At 57.8% G+C, this 26,424-nt stretch overlaps 3 protein-coding genes across 5 annotated transcripts in view; 2 read left to right on the top strand and 1 right to left on the bottom strand.

Moving 5' to 3' along the window:
• Nucleotides 1-14,547, bottom strand: part of R3HDM2 (R3H domain containing 2) — a 39,545-nt gene extending 24,998 nt beyond the window's left edge. Inside the window, exon 1 of one of the 3 annotated variants that reach the window (XM_061479525.1) lies at nt 14,528-14,547. The gene's annotated coding sequence lies outside the window, so the exon portion shown is untranslated. Of the gene's footprint in view, nt 1-2,269; nt 2,412-11,915; nt 12,096-14,527 lie in introns of those variants that run through there. The other 2 variants (XM_061479523.1, XM_061479524.1) reach the window with 2 other exon arrangements.
• Nucleotides 14,548-15,156: 609 nt separating this feature from the next.
• Nucleotides 15,157-17,426, top strand: INHBC (inhibin subunit beta C). The gene is made up of 2 exons (XM_061479553.1): nt 15,157-15,604; nt 16,345-17,426. Exons 1-2 carry the CDS (start codon nt 15,262-15,264, stop codon nt 17,085-17,087), a joined length of 1,086 nt encoding a protein of 361 aa, XP_061335537.1. The 5' UTR covers nt 15,157-15,261; the 3' UTR covers nt 17,088-17,426.
• A 5,417-nt stretch (nt 17,427-22,843) lies between these two features.
• LOC133283062 (inhibin beta E chain-like) lies at nt 22,844-25,713 on the top strand. The gene is made up of 2 exons (XM_061479540.1): nt 22,844-23,204; nt 23,970-25,713. Exons 1-2 carry the CDS (start codon nt 22,892-22,894, stop codon nt 24,725-24,727), a joined length of 1,071 nt encoding a protein of 356 aa, XP_061335524.1. The 5' UTR covers nt 22,844-22,891; the 3' UTR covers nt 24,728-25,713.
• The last annotated feature ends 711 nt before the right edge of the window (nt 25,714-26,424 follow it).

Genomic DNA, 26,424 nt, shown 5'->3' on the forward strand with positions numbered 1-26,424 from the left:
CCTTTCCCCATCACGAGCTATTCCTGTCTTCAGCTGAAGAGCAGGGAACTGCTCCCGTGACGTCAAAGCAGTCTCCCAGCAACAATGAAGGAGGGCTGTCCACCACAGGGGTTTCCTGAAAAGCTAGCAAGGAATGATCCACCTCCTTTTCACTGTGTCAGGATGCAATAGGAGAGCACTGAGCAGGAATTTCTGTTAACCCTTCCACGGCCCACAGGAAAACCCTGACGCATCCTAACTTTTCCAGAGAGCCCCCAAGCAGAATTCCTTCTGCCTGAGCCCATCCGCAGTGAAATCCCCGATCAGGTAGGAAAATCCTGCAAGAGATGGAGGTGGTAACCAGGCTCCAGCAGGATGCCTGGCATTAGAAAGAGCTCTTCTTGTGATGGACACAAGCTCAATAGGAGCGACCAGTGTGCAGCTGCAGCACAAAAGCCAACAGGATGCTGAGGAACATCAACATAGGCATCACCAATAGGGATAAGGATGTCATTGTCCCACTCAGTGCCTGCTGGGCCATACCTGGAATGCTGTGTTCATCCCTGCTATATGGAAAGAGATGTGGACAGGCTGCAGAAAGGCCACAATGATAATGGGCAGCCGTGTGAGGAAAGGCTGAGGGAGCTGGGTTTGTTCAGCCAGGAGAAAAGAAGTCCCAAGGGAGACCTTGTCACCATAGTCCAGGATTTAAAAGGTGGCTACCAAGAAGACAGGCTTTTGACAAGGAGTCACACGGAAGAGGGGAGCTGGGCACAAGAGGGGGAGATTCTGCCTGGAGATAAGGAAAATCTTTCCCAATGAGAACAATCAGCCACTGGAATGATCTCCCCAGGGCTGGACACTATCGAGATCTGGCTGGACAGGGTGCCGGGATATCCAGTCTAGGTCATGCTTTGCCTAGGAAGGTTGGACCAGATGATCCTTGAGGTCCTTCCAACCTGGTATGATGGGCTTCCCTCATTCAAAAAGCAGGGCTGCTATCTATATCCCCCTGTTTTCAAGGCTGATGCTCCTGCTTCCCACCATGCTGATGCTGAGCCACTTGACACACTACAGGGCAAAGGGGTACACAGCAAATAGAAGACACTGAGGCTGTTTTCCAGGTGGGATCCAGAATCGGAGCTGATCATTACACAGAGCAGGGAGTGATGACGATGATTTAAGGGGGAAAAGTAAAACATCAACTTAATCTTTTGGCTCCCAGCTGCAAAAGTTGGACTTGACAGAGAAGAAGGAGTGTGAAGAGCAAGTAAGGGGTAAGGTGTTCCCCTTGCCACTGTCCCCACAGCCTTCCCCATTCACTGCAGTGGCTGCTCCTGCTGCTTGCAGATCCTCAAGCCACAACGCTTCTTTAAACTGGAAGCATCAGCTGAGGCTTGAGGATCTGCAAACTGTGACATTTTAAAGACATGAAGGGAAAGGAAACGGGTCCAACACACCTGAACAAATATCCTGCAGGAGGTAACATCAAGCCCGAGAAAAGCAGCTCCTAAATCTCAAATGAAGGGAACATCATCTCCAGTACCCTAAGGTTTTTTAGGCAAGACCAGGTGATGAACCTGTGTGAAAAGGCGATGAAGGCAACCTCAACTCCCGGCTCGACTAAACCCAGTTCAGTAATAGGCTTAAACTGATTAAAACAAAGGGTTAACAAACACAGGTGAACACGAATTTAGTCCTACAGAACACCAAACTGCACAAGCTAACCTGAAAGCGTCCTGTGGCACATAGCCACTGAACTAGCCAACGTTTCTGACCAACGAGCCAGCTTCGAGCAAGTAAATCCTCTCCTGTATAACCCAGCAGAAGAGCAGGAAGCGTTTTGTCTTGGCATAAGAGAAAGTACCCAGGAGCAAGCTGCATAAATGCCGAGCTACGACACAAGGAGAACCCATGAGACCGTCACGGGGAACTCCTTCATGACATGGGAGAGTGCAGTGAGCTTGCTGGGGATTCCCCCGCCGCCGGTGCATCCCCTGCATCACGAAAGGAGGAAGGCGAGAGCCCATCGCACGCTCTCCACTCTCGCAGAGCCACATATGCACGTTAGCACAGCACCATTTGAAACGAACCCCAGCAAAGCAGCAGCAATCCTGTCACTTACTCACCCGAGATGAAGGATGTCGGCTCCCCAGCCCTGGAACACTTGCATTTATAGCTCTGCTGTATTTCACACAGGCTGGGTACGGGGAAGAGGGGAAGGAGAAGTCTCCAGTCAATCTCCCTCAAGCCCAAAATAACCGAAGACTTAGTCTAAAAATAAACTCACCGCGGTGGCTTTGCACTCTCAGCAGGTCATCTGTGCCCTGATGCCAACGGAGCCCTCATTGCCACGACCAGCTCAAAGGGAACTTAGCCAGGATACCACCGCTCCTCCGAAGAGCTCCCAGCCCCGTCCGAACCGCTCGCGATCGTCGCTGCTGCTACAGCAAGCTAATTGCTCTGACAAGCAGCTCTGAAGCAAAGCAGAGCCCAGCTGTTGAGAGGGATGTCAAAGAGAGCTCTGCCAATAGCCACATGCACACACCCCCCTTCCTGCTCTCATTCAAATACTTCAATGGAGCTGCCTCCGCACAGCCCTGCACAGCCCCGAGGAGGCTTTAAAGATGTAGCAGCCCTGCCCTGCCAGGCACAGGGGCAACGCGGATGGAAGTGCAGGAGCAAAGAAGAGGAGCCCCAGGCACCATCGGCATCCTCCTGAAGGACTCAAGTGCGGGGACCTGCTCTGCAGAACACCCGACGCGTACCGAGGTAGGTCACGGGCAGCCTTGCTTCACTCCCATCACCACTGCCAGCGTGCTGCCACGGGGGCAGTTTGTGAATGGCTTCATTGCAAGGCAGCTGGGTGTTTTTTCCGTAGGGATTGCTTAAGAAACAAGAAATGCAAATGGCCCTGGAGAGGTCTGAAACCTCTCAGCCCCCTTCATTTCTCCCCCAGGAAGAGGTTTCCCATCCCAGACGTGGTGACCAGGCTCACAGGCTGCCACCAAGTCTCCTCTCCGCATATTAAAGCTTACTCGTGAGCAACTAAGGCAGAGGCAGGCTCCACAATGGATCTCAAGCACATCCTGTCCCTCGCCAGGCGCAGATGCTCCTGTTGGATTACAGGAATCTTCTGACTATGGCTCTAAACACTGGTCAAGAGCAGGCTGAGGGCACTGGGGGGGTTTAGCCTGGAGAAGAGGAGGCTCAGGGGGCACCTTATTGCTCTCTACAACTGCCTGAAAGGAGGTTGTAGTGAGGTGGGGGTCTCTCCTCCCAAGGAATAAGGGATGGGACAAGAGGAAACAGCCTCAAGCTGTGCCAGAGGAGGTTTAGACTGGAGATTAGGAGCAATTCCTTCCCCAGAGGGTGCTCAGGCCCTGGAACAGGCTGCCCAGGGCAGGGCTGCAGTCACCATCCCTGGAAACGTTCACAAATGGTGTAGATGAGGCCCTCAGTGCCATGGGTTAGTGGTGGCCTTGGCAGTGCTGGGGAATGGTTGGACTTGACGAGTTTAAAGGTCTTTTCCAACCTGGTTGATCCTCTGATTCTTCTGCACCAATGGCTCCCACTGGGCAGGAGCCCATCCTAAGCAAGACACAGCCAGAGCTGAAGAGCATCTGCCTGGGGCCCAGCACTGACTTCAAACACGAGCAGCTCAATCAGAGCTCTTGAGGAGACTCCTTGATCAGGCTGAGCTCCAGCAGCAGAGCAAGAGGTAGCAGGGCTCCTGTGTAAAGCCAAAAGCTTTGCAGAGAAAGGAGATGACGATGAGAAGGCAGGCTCGGCCTTGGGCTCAAAGAGGTGAAGAGGCTCGAGTGGGACAGCTGAGATGCACAGCATTAACTGCCAGCATCCCTGGCACATTGCATGGTGCTGTGCTGGTAAAGGCTCTTCAGGACTTGCCTTTACCACTTCTGTGGAGTTAATGCAGCTTCTTCTGTATGATTCCCAGCCAAAGCAACAGTTCAATAAAGCTTTCAAAAAGCAAGGAGACAGACAACAGCAACCTGATACATCCCAGCTCTGTCACAAACTGAGGTTCCCGTTTGCAAAGCAGCCTTGCTTTGCAAAGGACTTCAGTTTAAATGTATGCATGAGCTTCTGTCTTAACCCGCTTCAGAGCCTTCTGAACCAAGCCCATGCAGAAAGCAGGTGAATGTCCCTCCTCTTCCTGCTGGATGTGCTGGAATCCCAGCTCCACAAACAGCTCCTTGCTTCTGCCCACAGCAATACCCACATTTGAAGAGGGGGTCCCATGGCTCCACAACCAGAGAGAAGGGAACAACAGAGGGGCAAGACAGAAGGGGCAATAAGACAAATGTCACTTGCACTGCTCTACCAGTGGAGGGCCACAATTAACTGACACCCACGTGGGCTGGATGCAAAGGCTTCATGGATGTTATGTGAGATTTCTCCATTGGAAGGCAGACGAAAAACAGATGCAAAGGATTCAAGCTCCTTTTATGCCTCCTGGTACTGGCCATTTCAAGGTTTCTCCTCCCAGTTCTGGCCAAGGAAAGTGAACCACGACCTCCATGGGCTGCTCAGCGAGAAGCCAGCCTGGATGCTCACGTCCCCCTGCAGAAAACACGTGCTCAGAGTGACTCCCTGCGGCAGCTTGAACCCAGCCGAGCTGCAGGACTCAGAGGTGAGCTTACCAACCTGGCATCAGGGTTTCCCCCTCTTTTTAACTCATCTGCTTGGGGTTCCTTTGTTCCTGGGCCCCTGGAGTTTTAGACCTGGAGTTCTGAGCCCTAAAGAAGCTCCAGCAAATGAACAAGCAATAGGAAGGGACTGATGCGTTCAGGCGCAAGAGCACGCTCCAGCATCCCATGCCCACGCTGGGGATCTTTGCTCCACATGGATAGAGCCTTAAAATCTCTTTATTTTGCTAAGGAACATCTGTGGTCTGCTGCATTTCCAGTCGGGGTCGTTAAGAGCAGTTGCTGGCACCCTCTGCTCTGGAGCCCTGCAGTGACAAGATTAGTGCTGTAAAGGGAGGGAACTTTGGCTGCTGTTCTTCCCTTTGTACCTGTTTCCAGAGATGCCCAGCTGGCAGAGGCATGCTAAGCAAGAGCATACAACCAGGTCAGGACCCTCTGTGGAAACCCCACCGTCAGTTCCTAAGAGCCACATGAAAGCAGAAGGAAAAGCAGCTCCATCACCTAAGCCTAGAAACCCCACCTCGACGCCCGGCAGATGGCATTCCGAGTAGGAAAGCTGTCCAGCCCGAGGACACAAACACCTGCCCTACACAGCACAGATGCAGCTTCCTGTGAGCTTCTCCAGCTCATTCAAAGGCCACTGCTTCGAGTCCTCAGCACTTCACCTTCCTGAAGCGTGTGAGAGGATTTCCTAAGCGGCATCTTTCTCCTTAGATGGGGAAGAGAGTCAAGCTTAGGTGGGAGGAGAAGGAGGAGGTGAAGGAAGAGTGAGTCAGCCCCACCAGCAGGCTGGACCAAGCCTACAGAGAGGGCTCCTGCCTTTCACACCCGAGAGCCCACGTAGGTGCATGTGAAAACTAGGTCAGGGAAAGCAGGGCACAAAAGGGATACGGCAGCTCCAGGTATTGTCTGCGCTCCCAGCTCGCCAGGGAACTGCCTGTGAGCAGGGCAAACAAAGGGAGAAGCAGCAAGACACATCCCCTCCCTCCCTGGCACACAACGAGCCTTGGCTCTGCTTTGCCTGGCCCAGCTTCTGCTGAAAGGAGACACATCCATTTGGTAGTGGATATAATCCCATCAGAAGGGGGACACCGAAGTGGTGGCATGGCACGGGTGCAAACTGCACCAACAGCCAAGGACGGGGCTCCTTCCTGTGATGGATAACCTGCGTCAGACACTTGGAAAGGGAGAAGAGCACTACCAAGAGACTTAAATGCATCCATCTCCCCACCCAGGCCAGAAAAATCCCTCTCCCCTTTGAAAAGGGGCAAAAGAGCCTGGGACAGACCCCGTGTTGGAGGCACACCTCGCTTCTGCCAGCCTCAGCTACTGCAGCACCACGGGGACGAGGGAGAGAACTCAATCAGATGGAGAACTGCATCACGGACTGTTCTTTGGGTCGGACCTGACCTTGCTCATTGCATCCAGTAGCAGGCTGCAATCCCTCATTCATTACTCAAGTGAGAGGTAGAGACACGCTCTCCAGACAGCACACTCTTCCAAGGACGTTGAGCAGGCAGACTGCAGGGGAGATGTGACTCATCTTCAGGGAACCGCCAGGTATACCCCAAGCTTCTAAGGGATCAGCTTGGACAGGGAATGAGCTTAAGCAGCCACCATAACACCACCACCACACATGGTAAGTCAAAGATGTTCTGTAAGTCCTCCAGGCTTGGTTTTGTAGCACTGTGTATGCAGCAGAAGGCTCGTGTCTCGAGTCAAGAGGCAGGAAGGATGGGAACTGCTAGGAGCTACTCTAACATGGAGCTGTTGCTCCATCAACATCCCAACCTAGAGTGGTGTACCCATAGGAATGGTGAAAGCAGGAGACCAGCAGAATCCCTGCAGCTAGGGCTGAAGGAAGGATGTTCTGGTCTTCCTCACCCTTTTCCATGGGGCACACAAATGGAAGAGCAGACAAGAAAGTGACAGCAGGAGAAAAGAGAGATGCTGGGAGGCACTCAAGGAAGGAAGGGGAATTAAGCTTAGTGAGTGGCTGGAAAAGCCCAGGGCTGAAACATCTTGCCCACATGCTCCTTGGAAAGGCTGTGCTGCCAGCCCTGATGGATGAAGGCCTGGATGTAAAAACCAAGCACCACACAAGGAGCTTTGAGTCAACCTCACCCACAGGCACAGCCGGATGCTGTCCTCTCCTTTGCACACACACACACACACACACACACGCATGGAGCCTTCTTCCGAGGCTGAAAAGAAGAATTCATCTTTCCTCTTTTAAAAAGGGACCTTCCATTCAAGCCTGCCTCAGCTGAGGATGCATTATCATGGCAACCATCCCCTCCCTGTCTGTCCCAACAAGAAGAGCATTAAACACACCAAGGTCTGAACAGCCCTGCATCAGCCCAGGCTGCAACCAAGCCCCACGGTCCCCCCCCCCCGGCCCTTCTCTAAGGCACGGCCAGCGCGATTTGACATGAACCAAATCTGTCAATGGCTCAAGACAGACACGTGGGCAGTAATGAGCAGTGGGAGAAGACACAGCATACTCCATTCAGCTCCAAACACTGCTAAATAATTCAGGAAGAGAAATGCCGCAATATAGAGCACAGCACGGTTTAAAAATAGAACATGTGCCGGTGCCAGAGGAACGGAGGGGAAGGAGAGAAAGCAGAGGGAGATGGCATGAACTAAAGCATGTGTGGCAACACACGGGGCAGCCCATGGATGCTGCAGCCTCCCAGCTCTGTGTAGTGATGCCAGCAGCTGTTTATTCGCTTGCCCTTTACATTGGGAATCCACAAGAACTGTTATTCTTGTTATTCTGATGAACGTGGCGACAGAAACCAGGGCTGCCCTCTCTGGATCAGAGCCCTGCAGCAAGGCACAGACCCAAAACCAGGCCGGCAGCACCACAGGCACTGGCTCCCGGTGGCCAGGGGCAGGGGCAGGTGCTCCCTGTGTGTCCTGCTCATGGGAAGCTCAAACAAGGGAGATGGAGATGATGTTTTGTCCAATGGTTTCTGCTGGGGGTGATGGTGAAATGAGGGGCCCCTGTTTCTAACGGCAAAGTCAGAGCCTTTTTTCTTCACTCAGCTGTTCTCTTGTAAATCCAGCTACCTTAATTTCATAGAAGCATAGAATGGTTTGGGTTGGAAAGCACCTTAAAGACCGTTCAGCTCCAACCCCTGCCACGGGCACGGACACCTTCCATAGAGCAGGGTGCTCCAAACCCCTTCCAACCTGGCCTTGAACACTGCCAGGGATGGGGCAGTGATGGTGAAGAAGGCTCCCTAGCTCTACAGCTGACTGAACAGCCCATGTACTCACCTACTGATGTTGGTACAGGGCTCAGCATCGAGGCTTTGACTGAGGGTTTCACCTACATCTACTGGTGTCAATGAGGTGCACTGCGTCTGAAAACCCCACGTCCCTGTTTAAATACACAAGCACCTCTCTGCATTCATCCCACGCTTTGGATCTTCATTTCTGTCTGTGTTCTCCCCAAGGTCAAATCACAACAGAAGGATTGGTCTCTTCATTTGGGTCTGGTCATGAAGCAGGCAGGACAGGATTCTATTTCCTAATAGATGGCATGCCTAAAGCCTCCCCAAAGAGGTCAGCTTTCGGGATACAGCAAGCACCTTCTTTAAGAAGGTGGCTCTTGCGTCTAAACTCAGCTCAGGAGAACTGAGTTTCTCAAAGGAAAGGATGTCAAAGGAATATATAAAGATTTTCAAACTTCATTAAAAAAAATATATACAAGTGAGCTGCTCTAAGGAGTAGGCTGCATCTGCCCACATACAATAATCATCCCCGAAATTCACTGGGAGGCAGCAGTGACTCAGCCTGCAGTACACAAAGACAGCTTGTGCTCCCAATACATAACGAAACTGGGCTTCAGACAGCATCCCTACTCCGCATGCGCCCCACTGACAACACACATGGAGGGGAATCCCAGTGCTGACACGCAGGCAGGGAAGCAGCAGCCCGTCCTCCTGTTGCTGCCCACATTCAGACGCAAGCATCTCTGCAGCAGCACGCCTCACCTTTGCTGCCATGCAGGAGGGAGCTTGTGATGCCCTGAGCTGGGTTCACTGGGGCTCAGAATCAAGAGGGGGCTCCAAAAAAGATGGAGGAGAGCGTGCTAGATTTGAAGGGGGAGGGAAAGGAACTCTGGTCCTCGGCTACATCCCACCATCTTTTCAAATGTCACCTAAGCTCTTATGGAGAGAAGAGGGAGAAACGTATGCATAGTTTGGTTCAACTGCTCCGTTGTATGAGTGGATTAATCACACTTCCAGTAAAAAACCTCAAGGTCTAAATTACTGCAGTTCACCTCCTGCCCAGCAGTCACAAGAAACATGGGGCTTTGCTGCATATTGGACTGTTTGCTCCCATACTTGTGCTGTCACATCACTCACAGATCGGTTTCTCAGAGATGCTTTCTGCGCTGGCCTCAATGACTCCTTCACTCTGGCATCCTCAGCCTTTATCTTGGAACAGCCAGGAGCTTCTATCAGAGCTAACCGATGCAGAAGGCCGCTCCTCAACTGAAAACTGTCCCGTGGAAGCAGGACTTCAGCAGCACAACACAGCTGAGTTAGAAACCATTCTACAGCAGCGAGCCAGGCAAGTGAACAGCTCCAGGGTTCTCACCCTGGCTCCGCTCTGCCTTTTGCTGCTATCTCAGCCAAATCACTTCATGGCATACAACAGAATGGCTTGGGTTGGAAGGGACCTTAAGATCACCCAGTTCCAACCCCCTGCCACGGGCAGGGACCCCTTCCACTAGAGCACCTTGCTCCAAGCCCCTGTGTCCAACCTGGCCTTGAACACTGCCAGGGATGGGGCAGCCACAGCTTCTCTGGGCACCCTGTGCCAGCGCCTCAGCACCCTCACAGGGAAGAGCTTCTGCCTAAGAGCTCAGCTCAGTCTCCCCTCGGGCAGGTTCAAGCCATTCCCCTTGGCCTGTCCCTACATCCCTTGTCCCAAGCCCCTCTCCAGGTTTCTTGTAGCCCCTTCAGGCAGTGAAAGGCTGCCCTAAGGTCTCCCCTCTTACAGACAAGGAAGGGGTGGCAGGAAGGTCCAAGCTCTTGTGACAGGATTCAGAAGGAAGACACTCACCAAGCCATCCATTTGATGCATCAACTGGAACTGAGCTGCTGGGAACAGGCACGCACAGTTACACTGCTGTGTTGAACCTGGATTTAACGAAGTCACTTGGGCAGCAGCCACAGGAGCTTATCAGAGGCCACCTCTCCCTCCTGCTTGGGTAGTATCTGCCTCGAGTCTAACTAAAGCCTCCAGAGATCTCTGTTGCCACCATTCTACTCGGGCTACGTTTATAGAGCCAGCTGAAAAGCACGCAGTGCCTTCAGATATCAGCACTTTCCTGTTGCCAGGCAGCGGGATTCTGAGCGATCCTAAAGCGGTGCTCCAGCAAGAAAACCCAAACTGGATCTCCACTAGCTCATCAATGGATGCAGGCATTAAGGAACAACTCACAAGCCCCTCCAGGAGGTGGTCCTGTACTTCTGCACAGTAAGCATGTCAAATGTGTTCTGAATGCTGCTGAATACAGAGGGAAGTCTCTCAGCTGAAGTGCACCCTTCCCTTGTCACAGACCCAGCAGCATTTATCAGCATCACCACTTGTTTCTCTGAGCTCTCCAAGCCTTTAAGATCCACCTCCACCACCTCCAGCTGCAGGCACTTCCTACCTCACACAATCATGGAATGGGTTGGCTTGGAAAGGACCTTAAAGCTCATCCACTTCCAGCCTTCTGCCATGGTTCACACTAGACCGGGTCGCCCAAGGCTCTGTCCAACCTGGCCTTGAACACTGCGAGGGATGGAGCATTCGCAGCTTCTCTGGGCACCACGGGCCAGCTCCTCACCACAAAGAAAGACTCAGAGCAGGGTAAAAGTTAAATTCACTTGGCCTACAGGGCTCGCTGTCATTGTGATGTGGGTTCCAGTCTGCTGGGGCCTTTGGAGCAGGCCACAAAGATAAGTCTGGGAAGGACTGAAGGCAAGAAACGCACGCAGGCATGCAGAGCAAGTACCAGAGGCACAAAATACTGGCAAGAGCGCTTGCTTACGAGTTTTCTCTTCAGCCAAATAAAATAGCTTTAGCCCTTGGAAAAGCCTTCAGCACTCAGGTGCCAAAAGCTGCATTTCCTGCCTCTTGCTGCACCACTACGCTGGACTTCCTGCTTCAACTCCCCCTGAAAACAGCAGCTTGCTGAGCGACACCAAAACCTGCTGCACTTGAGGAGGGACTGAAAAGCAGCTCCAAAGCTGCTCCCAAAGCTTTGGCACGTATCCTGCAGTGTGGCCTCTCTGGCAGCCACCTCCTCCTTCAAAATAACCAAGCTCTTCAAATGAGCACTGATCTAGCTGAAGTTTAACAGTGCAATGAGATTAAGTACGCCGCATCCACGCATGCTTACACCTGCAAACATCAGTGCTGGGACTCACTGGATCAGATTTAAGGTCCCTTCCCACCCCAACCATTCCATAATTCTCTGGTTCTTCACGCTTTTCATACAACCCTGCCCGTTGTGGCATGAAAGCCCTTTCAGTTTCTCCACTTGATTCTAGGTAGGAATTATGTGATGACAAAACTACTTCCAGTGAACCTTTCTCCAAGACACCGATTGTTTTCTTCATCTGTCATCCTACCATACGAAGGATGATGAGAAACAGCAGTTAAAATAGGTCTGAACTCTAGAAGACACTGGGGGAAATCCAGGCTGCTCTGTAACCAGAGAAAGCTTTGATTCACACTACGTAAGTGGGGTGGTGGAGGTGAGGACAGCACTTGAAGAAAGGCTGAGCTGTGGGGTTGTTCCTCTTGGAGAGTGGAAGACCTAATTGTGGCCTTTCAATAATGACAGGGGGCTTGTTAGAAAGATGGAGAAGGAAGACTTTTACCACGGTCTGTAGTGACAGGCCAAGGGCTTTAAACTGAAAGGGAACAGGTTTAGATTTGATAGAAGATTTTGTTTTACAGTGAGGGTGCTGAGGCGCTGGCACAGGGTGCCCAGAGAAGCTGTGGCTGCCCCATCCCTGGCAGTGTTCAAGGCCAGGTTGGACACAGGGGCTTGGAGCACCCTGCTCCAGTGGGAGGTGTCCCTGCCCTGCAGGTTTGATCCAAGGAAGGTCTCAGCAAACAAACCTCCTGTGACTCACCCAAAGAGGAGGACAATGCTGCAAACTGGTGTCTGATTCTGTGGAATCAGCCCAGGTTTTATCTTGCAGATAGCTCAAAGCACTGCGGGGTCAATGAGCTCTGTATCCCACTCACCTCTAGGGCACCAGTCCCCACTTCCAAGCAGGAGGGAGATAAGAGCCCAGACCAGATCCAAGTGATGTTTCTCCTTCACAGCTGGCTGGAGTTGATTTGGGAGTCTTAATCCAGGCTCCTCATGGCTGTCTCCAGCACAGCATCATCACTGCAAGCAACCTGTGGAGATACATCCTCACTTGTGCAATCCCTGGAGTCTGGAGTAATGCTTTACTACCCAACGAATGCCATCTTGGCGGACAGAGCAGAAGAAAATCAGCCTAAAGCCTTTCCTCATCCTCTAGTTTGTGCCATTAAAATGATTCTATGTGAACACACATACACTGGAATAAGTTTATAAAGTTTACTGTGCAGACACAATCTGTCCTTGCGTTCTGAAGACACAAGAATGAACAGGGGGAAATCTTCACCAATATATGTTAAAAGCTCCATAAGAACAGAAAAAGCTATGGATGGAGGAGTGAAACCATCCACTGAAAAACAAAACCACTCCCCCCCCCCAAAAAAAGAACAGCCAAAAGATGGCAGAAAATCACCTGTGAACACCGAGCTGCCATTTAATCCTGAAGGAAGATTATGACAAGCAATAGCTGGCATGATTCAACCAAGACTTTTCCAGCACAAATTCAAGGAGGAAGGACACAGAGGTTATGTCAGTCAGCCTTAATAGGCTACAGGGAGCAAAGAGGCTAGAAACAAAGACTGGAGCATGAAGAATCAGAACTATTTGAAGTAACCACAGGGAACCAGGTCCCACTTATCAAAGGCAGATGGAGAACAGGTCAAGGCAGGAAATGAGATTCCCAACAAGCACCAGTGACAGAAAACCAGACAGAGACCAGCGTGCTGCCAGCAGGAGAAGGAGCACCCAGACAGGGGTTTAGGACAAGCAAAGGCACTGTTTTGATCCGTTCATCTGCTTTCTGCCAAGCAAACCAGGTCCCCCAACATCCTCCCCTCGCTCCCCATGCAGCTGGGGAAAAGCAACTCCTGTGCACAGCAGTGATTTGGGATACCTGCGGCATCGAGCGCACCCTCAGCCCTAACATCACACCAAAGAGCTTCTTCCCCCTTCTTCATTGCTAGGACATAACTCTTCAGCCTATGATTTGTTTGGTGATAAACAGGCACCAAAGTCAGGCTGTCTCCCTTTATCAAGTCTTCTTTCAGCACTTCTCAACCCTGTGGCTTCCTTAACACTCTTCCAGCTTTGACTTGGCTCCAAACCCACAGGCAGGCACTAACGTGCACCTGCCCTGAGCAACACACGCAGGGTTAACAGCAGCTCTGCATTACCCACCTGAACCCTCTTCAGCAGGGTGGTTCAGACTCTAACAGACCGCTTTGCATGCAGTGAGGCCACAAAAGCAGCAGCAGCCGTAATAAACTCACGGCTTCTTTGTACTCACAATTACAGTGGCATCTTTGAGCTCTAAGTGAAATAAAGCCTGTCCTGTTGTCAAGTTGGAAGCTTGGCACTTCTGCCCAAAGCTTGCTTGGCTTTCCCTGCGGTGAAAGCCATCCCCTCACCACTCCCACTGCACACCTAGCTGCGCTACCAGCACATATCCCTAGAAACACACCTTGCTTTGCCAGACATCTTCTGCCAACACTGATGCGTCGCTCAAACACACAAAGAAAGGCAGAGCTAAAGCAGCTGAGCTCAGCTTTTAAGTGGGCAGGAGAAAAGCAAACGCATTTCCAAGTCTCTGTGTTAAAGATACCTACAAGCAACAGCTCCCTCGCATTAGGTGCGCCGAGCAGGGTGCACGCTGGTAAATAAGCTTCCAGGAACAGGAATCCATTCACCCCTTCTGATAAATCAAAGCCCTGCTTTGGGGCACAACCAGCCCATGGGAAAGCACTGCGGGCACATCTCGGGCACAAACCCACACGGGGGGAAGGCGGGATGCTCACCCAGGCCATGCTTTCGCCGAGACGCACAACCGGGAACCAACGTGGGCGCACTGCAAACTCCCCGAGAGGTCACAAGTCACAGCGTCCATAAGCGAACCGCACCGACACTGCTCCCGCATCCCTTGCGAGGGTTTACACGTGCCAACACGGAGCAAGGCGCACCGAAGCGACCCGTTCGCGGCGTGCACAGAGCCCCTGGACGCGCTGGGGCCAGGGGACAACTCGCTCCCAGCCCTTCCACTCCCGCTCCACGCAGCGGAGCCCCCGAAGCCAGAACCGCGTCCCAAAGCCAGGAGCCCCCGGAGGCCGCGCTCCCTTCCGCGGCCATCGCCACGGCTTCCCCCCCACACCGCGCACCGGCAGGGCCGAGGCCTCTCCTCCCGCCGCCTGCTCCTCTTCCTCCTCCTCCTCCTCCTCAGCCGCCTGCCAGGGCCGCTGCCCGCTCCGGCACCCCAGGGCCCAGCACCGGGCCTCGTGCGCTCCGCAAACCCCGCTGCGAGCCTCCCCGCGGCGGCACCGCGCCGAGCCCAGCGCCGGGAGCCCCCGGAGACGCGGCAGAGCCGGGAGGCTCGGCCCGGGGCACCTCGCTCCCAGCCGGCAGCGGGCGGAAGGGTCCCGGTGCGGAGGGACCGGCACCCGGACACGGACCCGGAGCCCCGTTCCTCACCCCCCCCCCCCCCCCGGTGCGCACTTACCGGGCCGGGCCCTGAGCCGCGGGGCCGCCGCCGCCGGGCCGGGCCGGGCCTGGGCCTGGGCCAGGGCGGGGCCGGGGGGGGAGGAGAGGGGAAGGGGGAGGGGGGTGGGAACGGGGGAAACCGGAGAGAAACGATCGGGGAGGGGAAAAAAAAAAAAAAAAAAAAAAAAAAAAAAAAAGGAAGGAAAAAAAAAAAAAAAGGGGGGGGGGAAAAACGGCGGCCCCTCCCCCCGCGCGCCCCGTGCGTGCTACGTCACCGCCCGTGCGTGCTGCGTCACCGCCCCGTTGTCGTAGCAACCGGGCGGACGCGGCAGCGCCGCCTGGCGCGGTGGAGGAGGGGGGGCGGCGGCGGCGGCACCGGCACCGTGCGGGGTGCGCGGGGGGCCGAAGCCAGGGCACCCCCCCCCCCCCCAGCACCGCGACCCCTCCGCCCGCAGGGGACCAGGGTGGCCCCCGGGGGTGCCCCGGGCACAGCCCCGGCCCCGGGACCGAGCCTCGAGAGCAGCAGCGCCCCCCCCCCCCCCAGCCGGGGCGGGCTGCCCCGTGCCCGGGAGAGGCTCCCGCGGGGCCAAGGGGGCGTTCATCTCACCGGGCTCAGCCCATCTCTGCGGGAGGAGGCGGCGTGCGCTGCCCCTGACCCCCGCGATCCCGGCCCCGCTTTGACTTCGCCTCCTCGCACCGCTGGAGAACGCCGCCCGCGGGGGCCCGCCCGCTGTCCCTCCCGCGGTGCCGGAGATGTCAGCAGCGGTGGCTCTCCCGCTCCTGCTGCTCCTGGGGATGGCGGCTCCCCTGGGAGCCCGGTGCCCGGCTTGCGGGCTGGCTGCCCTGGCCCCCGCCGCCCAGCGCCACATCCTCATGGCTCGGGCAAAGCAGAGCATCCTCGCCAAGCTCCGCTTGCCGGGCAGACCCAACATCACCCAGCCCGTGGCCAGGGGGGCCCTGCTGACGGCGCTCGGCAGGATGCGTGTGCAGCGCACGGATCCCGTCTCCCCTGGGATGCCCCGTGAGAGCAGCGTCCCTCCCCTGCATCCCGGGCTGGGTCTGCAGGAATACGAGATCTTGAGCTTTGCCGAGTCAGGTCTGTAGAGACCCTGCGCCTCAGGGGCACGGTGGGGTGGTTCCTGAGCACAGGGGGAAGGCGGCTTTCGCCCGTGGGAAGGTGATGAGAGCTTTTCTCCTCCGCACAGGCTCTGCACAGGGGCACCACGCTCCTGCAAGCAACGCCAGGCCAGCGGGCAGGCTGCTGCTGGAAGGACTGGTAATAGGAGGCTCCATGTCCAGAACCTTTGCACCCAGGTGCCGAGCTTACCCCCACCAGCCACCCCTTGCCATGGGCAGGGGAAGCATCACTGAGGCTCCAGGGTCCCCTCAGTTACATATGGGACGTGTGGGGTGGGGAGGTTGGTGCAGGAGCTCTACCATCTGAACGTGTTGTCTCCTTCTGTCAGACCCTCCCCACTTGGGCTAACTGTGGCTATGTTCTTCCAAACCTGATGTTAAGCGAAGATGCCCCATCAGCTTGCAGTGTTTTCACTCGGGTCTCCAAAGCCCGTCTGCTCCCCATGCTGAGCTGTGTCTCCATTCCCTACCCAAAGTGGTGGGCTGCCACATTTCACTCCAGAGCTGGTCCTCAGAGGAGAGAGAAAGGGGATGTCAGAGGAGATGGAACCAAGCCGGGCTGCTGCATTCAGCACGGGGAGGATGCTGCTCCTTTAGCAAAAGAGGAAGGCATAGGGAGGAGGAGCAGCAGCAAGCACAGGGAAGCGGGGCTGGGGCTGGCCTTCCTCCCTTCACCTCTTCATTCGGTTCCGTGCACAGGGTCCTCCACCTCCCACAGTGTCCACCTGCATTTCCGCTTCACCCAGGAGCTGGCTGGGGATGCTGAGATCCTGCAAGCCACCCTCTACCTGTTCTGGGCAGATCCCGGCCCCGGGATGCACCCCGTCACCATCCGACTCCTGCAGCCAGACCCGACAGGGCTCAACGTGACCGTGGTCCATAAGGCACGGCTGGAGGTGCAGCATCCTGGCTGGGCCACGCTGGATGTGGGTCAGGCCGTCCAGAGCCTCTTTGGCCAAGGGAGTCAGAGACTCACTGTGCAGTTGGAGGCGGCGGAGGATTGGGGTTCTCCCCTCCTGCCTGGCCACAGTGATTCCCACCGGCCATTTGTGGCAGCCCGAGCCCGGGCCAGGACCCCTCACCGGGTGCAGCGGCGCGGCATTGACTGCAGCAGGGACTCTAAGATGTGCTGCCGCCAGGAATTCTTTGTGGACTTCAAGGAGATCGGCTGGGAGGACTGGATCATCCAGCCCGAGGGTTACCACATGAACTACTGCGCAGGGCTCTGTCCCCTGCACGTGGCGGGCATCCCTGGCCTTGCTGCCTCCTTCCACACGGCTGTCCTCAACCTCATCAAAGCCAACAACGCGGACGCAGCCGTGGACTCCTGCTGTGTCCCCACGCAGCGTCGTCCCCTCTCTCTGCTCTACTATGATCGGGACAGCAACATCGTCAAGACCGACATCCCCGACATGATCGTTGATGCCTGTGGTTGTACCTGACCTGGGCATGGGGAGGCAGGAGGACAGGACCTGTGCTCTGCAGGGCTCTCCTCCTCCTGGCCCCTTTCTGGCAGCCCAAGACCTGGCGAGCCGCTGAGATGGGAACCCTGCCAAAGCGTTTTCTCCTCCTGAAGGGTGATGCTGAATCTGCAAGTCCTCTCCTCCCTCACCTCCCACACAGCTCCTTTCCCCCTGCAGATTTGTCCACGGATTCCTCTCTGCTCTTGAGCCATCTGCGACTGGCTCCCGATGGAGACCGGACCCTTGTACCTGCAAGGCTCTGCGGAGCGGCTCAGGACAGCACCACTTGCCCTGCTGCTGGTCCCAGTCCTCAGCGCTGCAGCACGAACGTGTGCTGGGGAGGTAGAAGCTGAAAAGATGCTGGGGGATGGCCAGGGCGGAGGGGTGAGCCCATCCCTGGAGCCCCACTGCTCAGCATCACTGGTAACATCCTGGCTACCTGGTATTCAATAAAAGACTCCCAGCCGCGGCATGTGCACATGTAATGTGTGTGCCCTGTTGTTAGCCGGCCCATCTTCCACCTCTCCCGAGGGTGCCAGGGGCTGGATGTGCTCTAGGGCAGATTCCTTGCTTGGGCAGAATCTTCCCTTCTACCAGAACTGGCTGTGTTTGGTCATTCTTGTCCTAAGTCAGGACCAAATGGAGCGGCTTTTCACCCGTTTAAAGAGGATAGCGACTGCCAGGCAGGACCACCAGAGCCACCCAGGACCCCCACCTTTACCTACAGCCCATTGCCAGCTCCCTCACTGCAGAGCAGCCTCTGGCCCACAGCCCAGGGCAGCCACCCCCTTCGCTGCCCCTTGCCAGCCTGGCTGTGGGGCATGTCAATGCCGTGAGAGCTGGGGGCAAAGGGCGGCTCTGACACATCGGCCCATTGTGTAATCTGCTGTTAGGGTTTCTCCATGGCTTCCCATGTGTCCCCTCCATGTGTGAGGGCTGAAAAAGCAGGGAGAGGGTGCTGGTGGTGAGAGAGAGAGGCTCATGAGGGCATGGAGCTGGGTAACTGCGGTGCTGGGGGCCACCGATCACCCCAGCACAGAGGCTGGAGACAGAACTGAACCAGGTGAGAAGAGGGTTGGCAGCTGGAAGAGGGCAGAGTCAGACCTCCTCCATCTGGCTTGAAGGACAGCTTGGCATCTCGTGTCCTGCCCCAGGATCAGGCCGAGCTGGTTGGAGCCGTGAGCAGCTCCAGTTGGAGCAGAGCCGGGATGCACATTGACAAGAGGAAACCTTGAGCAGGGATGGAGCAACCGCTAGCAGGGAACAGGGGGTACCCACGGGAGGCAGGCGCTCGCTCTGAGCCCTGTGCTGGAGCGGGGACCCGCATCTCCCCATCAGCAGGCACCATCCCGAGATCCAGGCTTCCAGACCTCCAGGACCCGGACCTGGAGGGTTCCTGCTGACCCAGCTGCTGGGCAGGCAGCGTGGAAGGCGCTGGGATCGATACTGTCTGGGACCCAAGGCTGCTTGCGCAAACCCAAAGAGGGTTTGGTCTTTAGTGATTTTTCCTTTTTTCCCCCCCTCTTTTTCCCAGTGCTTCTTTTCGCTATCTGTATTTATCGAACAAACAGCTGTCCTGGGGCTGGTGCTGAGCTGGGCTGCAGCGAGCATGGGCATAAAGGGGCTGAATGAAGAGGCAGAGGAGCTGTTAGCTCGGCCCTGTGACCCTACAGGTGCCTCAGTGCACGGGAGCACAAGCCTGAGACCCTGAGCTGAATCCTGGAACCACAGAATGGTTTGGGTTGGAAAGGACCTCAGGATCATCCAGTTCCCACCCCTTGCCCTAGGCAGGGACACCTCACACAGGCCCTCTTCTCCATGCGTGCGGCTTGTCCTGCTCCCATGGAAAACGGGGGCAAGCGTGGCTGAGGTTCAGGAATCTCAAGGAGACTTCCACTGGGGAACACCACAGAGCGAGGAGGGTACAGCCAAGGAAGGGCAATCCCCCTGGAGCCAGGCACAGCCCATGGGGCTGGCAAAGGGCACGGGTCCCCAGCATAGAGGGGATGCTCCCACTGCTGGTGGCCCAGGCAGGAGCTATGGTTTTTATCCCTAGCAAAGCTGCGCATGGAAAAGCCCTCTCTGTGGGGCTCAGCGCAGCCTGGGCTTACTTTGCAAGTCTTCTTCATCAACAAGAGTAACCTCGGTGTAAGCATGAAGGCAGAGAACCAAGTCAGGCTCCTCAGGGAGCAGAACAGGAGCCCTGAGAGCAGCAGGGTGCAACTTCCCGCTGGGCATCCACTCTTCCATCACTGGTGGGAGAAGAGGGGATGAGGGTAGTGCTCACATCATGGTGTCCCCTCTCCACCACACTTCTTCTGGGGTTCCCTGGGTGCTCAGGGGGCTTTGGAGGTGGGGGTCTCACTCACGCCCAGCCGCCATGACATGCTGTTGTACCGGTCCCACTGAGACCAGTAAGAGTGATGGGGATCCCGCCTGCAGCCCCCCAGCCTGGCCTGGTGCAGGCAGCATCGACCTAGCACCGGGATTGTGCCCTTGGCCCGTGCCAGATCTGACAGGGAGGGCACAGCAAGGTCCCATCCCTGCAGCCTCCGTGCCGGGAGGCGATGGAGATGTGCCACTGCCGCCGGTGGCGCCTGCAAGGAGCCTCTGCCAGTATCAACAGAGCCTGAAGCAAAGGTCCGAGTGCGCTGCGCCAGGGCGTCCCTTGGCAGGGCCCGGCTCTCCGGGAGGGGTGGGAATTCCTGCACCCCCCGCTGTTGCCTTGAGAACCATTAATGTTTAATTTCCAGTCCCACGGGCGCTTTCCAGCTCATCCCCGCTGTGCATCCTCTGCCCGGCTGGTGCCAGGAGCCGCTTCCCCGGGGGAGGGGGGGGACCTCGTCGCCCCCTGCCCCATCCCTAAGGGCTGCCCCTAAGGGCGCTCGTCGCCCCCAGCTCCGGTCCCGCGGTCCCGGCGTGCGGCGCTGCCTCTGGCCGCCGGGTGGCGCCCGCGGGCTGGGGGGGGGGGGGGCTGCGGCACCCCGCGGGGCCGGGCCGGGCCGCTCCATCGTCCCGCTGCCCCCGGCCGGTGCAGCGGGCACCCATGGAAGCGGGGCCGCCGACCTGCACCTGCCCTCCCTGGCCGGGAGCCCTGGCCTCGTTCCCTTCCCACGGCCGGACCCCGGCCGGACCAGCCCTGCGGCTCCAGCCCTCCCAAGGTGCCTCCACCCGTGCAGCCCCGACGGCTGCTGCCCTGACCCCAGCCTGGTGCTGCCCCGCGGGAGAGGGGCCGGCGAGGAGGAAGCTTTTCCATGCCTGTACCGGGAACAGCGTCCGAGTTTGGCTCTTTCGTGGCCGGCATCGGTGGCGGAGCCGCATGGGAATGGGCACCGAGGCAGAAGCCGTACTCAGATGCTGGTGCATGAGCTCTTGGGGGGGACAGGGTGTTCCTGCTTCATCCACCTCTAGGGCAGGTTGTCAGGTGCCACGTTTGCCTTCACCGGACACGAGGTCGGCAGCCCATAAACCATGTGTGCAGCAAGTGCTGGGCCTGGGGGGGGACCCGAGGGGGTATTTTGGTCAGGTTGGTCGCTGGGCTTCACTTTCTGGGAACCGTTTAATCAACAACACACTTATGCAATGGGTGCAAGAACCACTCACGGCTCCGTGCTGACCCCTGGCCTACATCCCATGGGCCAGAGTGCGCGGGGGGGGGACACAACACACACAGCTGCAGTGGGAGGGGGCAGCGGCTCAGATGCTCTTGCTAAGCTGGAGGTGGAATGGGGTTTGTGGTGGCAGCATTGGGGTGCTGGACAGTGCAGAGGGATCTGGAAGGGTTAGAAGGATTAATCCCTTTGGGGAGACCCTGCCCCGCAGCCTGGAAAGCGCGATGGGCTCGGGAGTAATTCACCCTTTCTGCCACAGCTCTTTGCCTCCTGTTTTGTGCTGTGGATGTGCCAGGGAAGGAGGAATTCAGCACAGCATCGTGCTTCGGTTTCCCCTCCCTGCATGTGTGAAGCTGTGGCATGGCTGCTGCGAGGTGGTGGTGACACAGAGGTTTTAATGCCTCCCGGACTAGTGCCACTCAGCAATGCAGCCTGGGGCTCCCTCTGGCTTGCTGCACGTGGAGAGAGCACCATGGGGGGGACCTAGTTCCTCCCATGGGTGGAAGTCAAATTTTCCATGGGGAATGTACCCTAAGAGCCAGAAAGGAACCACTCCACTTCCAGTACAGGAACGTGGAATAAAAGGCACAGGAGTCAATGTGTAGAGAACCTCTGCAGACAGAGCACGTATCCAAGTACTTGGGATGGGGCTGACGGTGCGTTTGCAAGGAAGCGTGCAGATGTGCGCGCACCACGAAACATCTGTGCGGGCAGATGTGCGCCCTGCGAGCGGGTACCGTGCCCTGCGCGCCGGCGGCTGCTCGGTCCCGCTGCTGCCTGCGTGCTGCTGCCTGCAGCCGGGGCTCCCAGGCCCTATGGGAGCTCTGCTTTCAGGCCAAGCTGTGCCCACTCTTTCCTCCTTGTTGACATTCCTGGGCTATTCTGGGAGCTGCCAGCAGGCCCGGCCAGCTGAGAACTTTGGCCCTTGCACCACGGTTGCATCATCTCCGGTGGGTGCTTTTTCCCAGACAGCCCACTGTTTACCTGTCACCTCTGTGCTTGGCCAGGGGCTCTGTGTGGTCAAGACCTTGGGGTCAGTGCTGCATGGCACAGTGGGCACAGGACATGCCTGCAGGGCTGGCTGGGCTTCAGGTTCCCACTGCACTCCGAGTTCCCAGCTCTGGCACAGGAGCACTGGGCTCTCCCACACCCTCAGCAACGTGGCTCCTTGCAGCACCTTTGGGAGGCTTCTCCAGGCCTCAGCCCTGGCTCGGGCTTGTGCACAGCATCAGGGGCTGAGGTGCAGAGAACACCTTGAGGCTGATGTGAACATCTTCAGGCCAAGTCATGAGCCCTCCGTAGACACAAGTGTCCGTTATAACTTGTGGGGAGCAGCGGGTGCAGCAGACAACCTCCTGGGCCTGCCCAGCTCTGTCCTGGGCTGAGGCTGGACCAGGCAGCCCAAGGGACAGGCTCAGACTCCCAAACTCATCACACGGCAGGAGTAACAACGCTCACAGATAGGAAGTGTCCCCAGGGAGCTGCAGGGGTCAGCAGGGGGACTGCCTTAATCCCTGCTTTGTCCTCCATCAGCAAGTTAGGGACTGGCCCTGCTGGGAGGCCAAGGGGGTGCAAGTGCAATGCACGGGCTATGGGGCAGGGCTGTGGGTTCCAGGCGAGGCTGGGATCCATCCCGCAGGATGCTCCTCTGCTCGCGCTCCTCCACCCGGCCAGGATCGGCCCCCGCCTTGCTTCCTGCAGGTTTTGGGTCTGGCAGGGATGCTCCGGGAGCTGGGGCGAGCTGCAGGCCAGCAGAGCCCCCCCGCACACGCATGGGCACCCGCCTCGGCAGGTCCCACCGTTTGCACACACCCAGTTGAAGCCCCCCATGCGCAGCTTCCCGTGTGTGCCCCCCCCCTTCGGTACCCGCTCTGGTGTGGTGCGGGACAGCTCCCGATGTGCGCACACAGCAGGAGGGGGGGGGGGGGTGGTCCCCGGGGCAGCGGGGCCGTTCACCGCCCGCCTCCGCTGCGGGGGGAATGGGGGATGCGGGCAGGGGGGGGCTAATCCCAGTAATCCCCCGCCCCGGCCGCGGCCCGACGGGACGGGACAGGCAGCAGAGCCGGCCAATGGCGGGGGGGCGCCGGGCCCGCCCCCGGCCGCAGGTGCCCAAAGCGGGCGGGCCGCGCCGCGCCACTCCCGGTGCCGGCCCGGTCCGTCCCGTCGGTGCGGATGGCGACGCGCGGCGCGGGGCCGTGGCTGCTGCTGCTGCTGTCGGCGGTGCTGTGCGCGGCGGCGGCCGAGCCTCGCTGCCCGTCGTGTGCGGCGGGAGCCGAGCGGCGGCTGCTGGAGGAAGCGGCCAAGCGGCAGCTGCTGGAGAAGCTGCGGCTCCGGGAGCGGCCGCGGCTCGTTCACGCCGTGCCCCGCGCCGCCGTGGCCCGCGCCCTGCGGCGGCTGCAGGCGGGCAGCACCCGCCGGGGCCCCGACGACGACGACGGCGGCGGCGAGGAGCAGGGCTACGAGATCATCAGCTTCGCGCAGCCAGGTGGGCACCGTCCCCGCGGCCCCCGACGGGGCTGGGGAGCGCCGGGCTGAGCCCGGTGCCGAACCGGGTTGCGAGGGGAGCCCGCGGGGATGCGCAGCCCCCGAGGCCGGAGCCCTGGGCACCCACCCCTCGCAGTGCGAGGTGATGAAGTCCTTAATTAAGGCGCCCGGGGTGCGCCGTGACTTCCCCGTGCTGCGGATGCACAGGGAGGCTCAGCCGCGAGGAGGAGGAGGAGCGGCTCCTCTTGCTCCCGCATTAGGCAGGTGGGACCGCACACCAGAGCTGCTGCGATGCCGGTCCCCTCCCTTGAGGGATGGGTGCAAGCCGAGGTGCCTGAGACCCTCCGAAGGTGGACTTGGACACTGCAAGGACCAGCTCGGGGGTGCTGGGGCTGGAAATGCTCTGCAGCGTGCAGCAGCGCTGAGGGTGACCCTGCTTGAGGGTGTCCGGGCAAGGTGACCACGGTGGTCCCTTCCAGCTTTGCCCATCCTGTGGTTCTGGGAAAGGGGAAGGGCTGGGTACCCCCTCTACGCCCATTCTGCCTGGCAGGATGAGACAGTCCCGCATTCCAACACCACCCTGCTCTGGTTAGCATCCCCAAGGAAAGTAAAGGGAAAGACCGCGAGCTCCATTGGAGGAGGGAAGTTCTTAGGGCTTTCCTGTAAAGAACCTGAAAGAGATTGGCTTTGATGTGCAGGGTGGTGGTGCAGCCTCACCTTCCCTGCATCCCGCAGCATTCACCTCCTTCCTCCTTTCTGCCCTCAGAGACCACATCTCCCTCTCGCCTGGGGCTGCAGTTCCAGTTCAGCCGCACGCAGGACCAGGACGTTCACATCCTGCAGGCTCAGCTCTGGCTCTACCTCCGAGTCCGCCGGGAGCCGGTAGCCAGCCTCACCCTGCGGATCTTCCTGGCTGCTGGGGAAGGGGATCTGGTGGGGGGCAACCGCACGCTGCTGAGTGAGAAGCACCTGAGCGCGCGGGGCAGCGGCTGGCACGCCTTCACCCTCCTGCCTGCCCTGCGGGGCTTCTTTGGGGGAGAGCAGAGGACCCTGCGCCTGGAACTGGAAAGCCGCGGGGATGGGGCTGATATGGCAATAGTCAACGGCAGCTGGTCCCACCAGCCCTTCTTGGTGGCCAAAGCAAAGGTGAGAGAAGCGGGTCACCACGTGGCCAAGCGCAGCCTCCGCTGCAGCCAGAACTCCAACCTCTGCTGCCGCAAGGACTACTACGTGGATTTCCGAGACATCGGTTGGAATGACTGGATCATCAAGCCTGAGGGCTACCAGATAAACTACTGCGTGGGCCAGTGCCCCCTACACGTGGCCGGCAGCCCTGGGATGGCCTCTTCTTTCCATACAGCCGTCTTCAACCTCGTCAAAGCCAACAACGTCCAGGCATCGGGGCACTCTTGCTGCGTGCCCACACGGCGCCGGCCGCTCTCTGTCCTCTACTTCGATCGCAACAGCAACATCGTCAAGACTGACATCCCTGACATGATCGTTGATGCCTGTGGCTGTAGCTAGGGCTGAGGGAGCTGTGCTGGGTACCCCCCTTCTCCAGGACTGTCTCTTTAGGGCGGGGGGAAAGATGGAAAGCTCCCTTGAGGTCAGGCTGTGGAGCAATGGACTCCTTTGGAAAGGCTGGGAGGGAGGGAGAAGGTCTCATCGGAGGGAGCAGGGAGTCTCCAAAGAGAACCTGGAGTCACATAGGGCACAGCCAAGGCTGCATCAGGCTGCTCAGCGTGAGCTGGGGGTGATTGGTGGCTCTGAGCATCCCTGCTCTGACTGGCAGCACCCCTCGCTCCCAAGCTGACCCCACATTTCGGTCTATGGGGTGAGGGACCCCGTCTTTGCTCACATTCAGAGCGGCTGGTGACACTGTGGGACTCAGCCTCCTTGAGAGCAGAGGGGAAAGCGGGAATGGGTCTCTTTCCTCCAAGTGGGAAACTGGAGGATGAGAGGCAGCTCCGCTCTTTCCCCCTGCTGCAACGAAGCTTCCTGCATCACCTTTGGGCCTGGTGTTTGGGATGGGTGGAATCGGGCACAAATAACAGCCCCAGAGGAATAGGATGGGGGGGGGGGGGTGACTTTGTCAAGGACCCCCAAACGGCAGTGACTGGGCACGATGGAGGGTTACCTTGCCTCCTGACCAGGTCCTCTGTATTTCCCTATCCATTTCCCTGGCATCTGTGCTTTCCTTCCCTGCTGCCCACCCTCCCAGGCAGGTCTCTTCCAGCCTAGTGCCACACAAGGAGGTTTGACTCAGGCTCTGCCTCTAAGACCATACTAAAGGTACAGATTCGTACTTGTACCTCTCGTTTTGCACCTATCACTGTTTCTATGGTAGAGGTTTCTGTGGCTGTTGGGACTCCCTGGTGCTCCATCCTCTCTATCCACCTCTCTGCCCTGGCCTTCCCGATACTAACGCGTGGATGCGTCCGCATGCTCTGTGCTTTTAATTTATTTTAATACCTCGGTGCAGCTTCCCAAATAAATGGGTGGAAATGCAACATCCGGGCTCCGACTCCTTCCTCCTGGCACCACTTGTGGCAATGGGGTGGGGGAAAGGGTCCTGCTTGGCTCGAAGCTCCAACTCCTGGCTCTGGGGCTGGGGTGGATGAGAGAGGGGGGGATAGGACAGGGGCTGGGGGCTGGGTACCACCTCACCGGGGCTGTGACATGAGCATCAAAGGAGTGTTTCTCAGCAGGGCAGATACTGCCCAACCTGAAAACGCTGTTCCCTACCAGCATCAATCCTGAACCAAGCTCACAGTTATTGACCAGCTTGAGTGACCTCAAAGGACGAACCACAGCCCCCCCCCCAAATCCTGTGTCCCCACTGCAAACAGCAGAGATTGTATCTACCCATACCCCACTGACCTCCCTCATCCCCTCACACATGCTTCCCTAAACACCACCCAATGAGCCCCGGTCTCAGTGGCAGAGCCTGGCAATGCCCAAGCTGGTGGGTGATGGGGAGGCCTTCGGAGTGGGATGCTGCTGGAGAGGGAGGCAATGCCCCCTGCTCATCCCTCTGAGATCCCAGGTCCTTGTTGCGTAAGGGCCCGCTCAAAGCTCAGTTTGGGGCCGTTTCATCTCGGGACAAACCCACTCGCTTTCCCAGCTTGGCCCTGTGCTGTGCCCTGCAAGCGGACAAAGGGCAGCTTTCATCAGCCGGCCCCAGCGGGCACCCCCCAGGCTGTGGGGGCAGCATGGCCATC

The sequence above is a fragment of the Pezoporus flaviventris genome, unplaced genomic scaffold (assembly GCF_033815535.1).
Source record: "Pezoporus flaviventris isolate CSIRO_AGI_PZ_B2104156 unplaced genomic scaffold, CSIRO_AGI_Pfla_v1 ptg000152l, whole genome shotgun sequence".
NCBI classification, from domain to species: domain Eukaryota; kingdom Metazoa; phylum Chordata; class Aves; order Psittaciformes; family Psittacidae; genus Pezoporus; species Pezoporus flaviventris.

Bases quoted from the DNA above. Each gene is read 5' to 3' on its own strand.
- INHBC (XM_061479553.1), top strand. From the start codon at position 15,262: ATGTCAGCAGCGGTGGCTCTCCCGCTCCTGCTGCTCCTGGGGATGGCG. The intron at 15,605-16,344 runs GTCTGTAGAGAC...TTCCGTGCACAG, and splicing joins CTTGAGCTTTGCCGAGTCAG to GGTCCTCCACCTCCCACAGT.
- LOC133283062 (XM_061479540.1), top strand. From the start codon at position 22,892: ATGGCGACGCGCGGCGCGGGGCCGTGGCTGCTGCTGCTGCTGTCGGCG. The intron at 23,205-23,969 runs GTGGGCACCGTC...TTCTGCCCTCAG, and splicing joins CATCAGCTTCGCGCAGCCAG to AGACCACATCTCCCTCTCGC.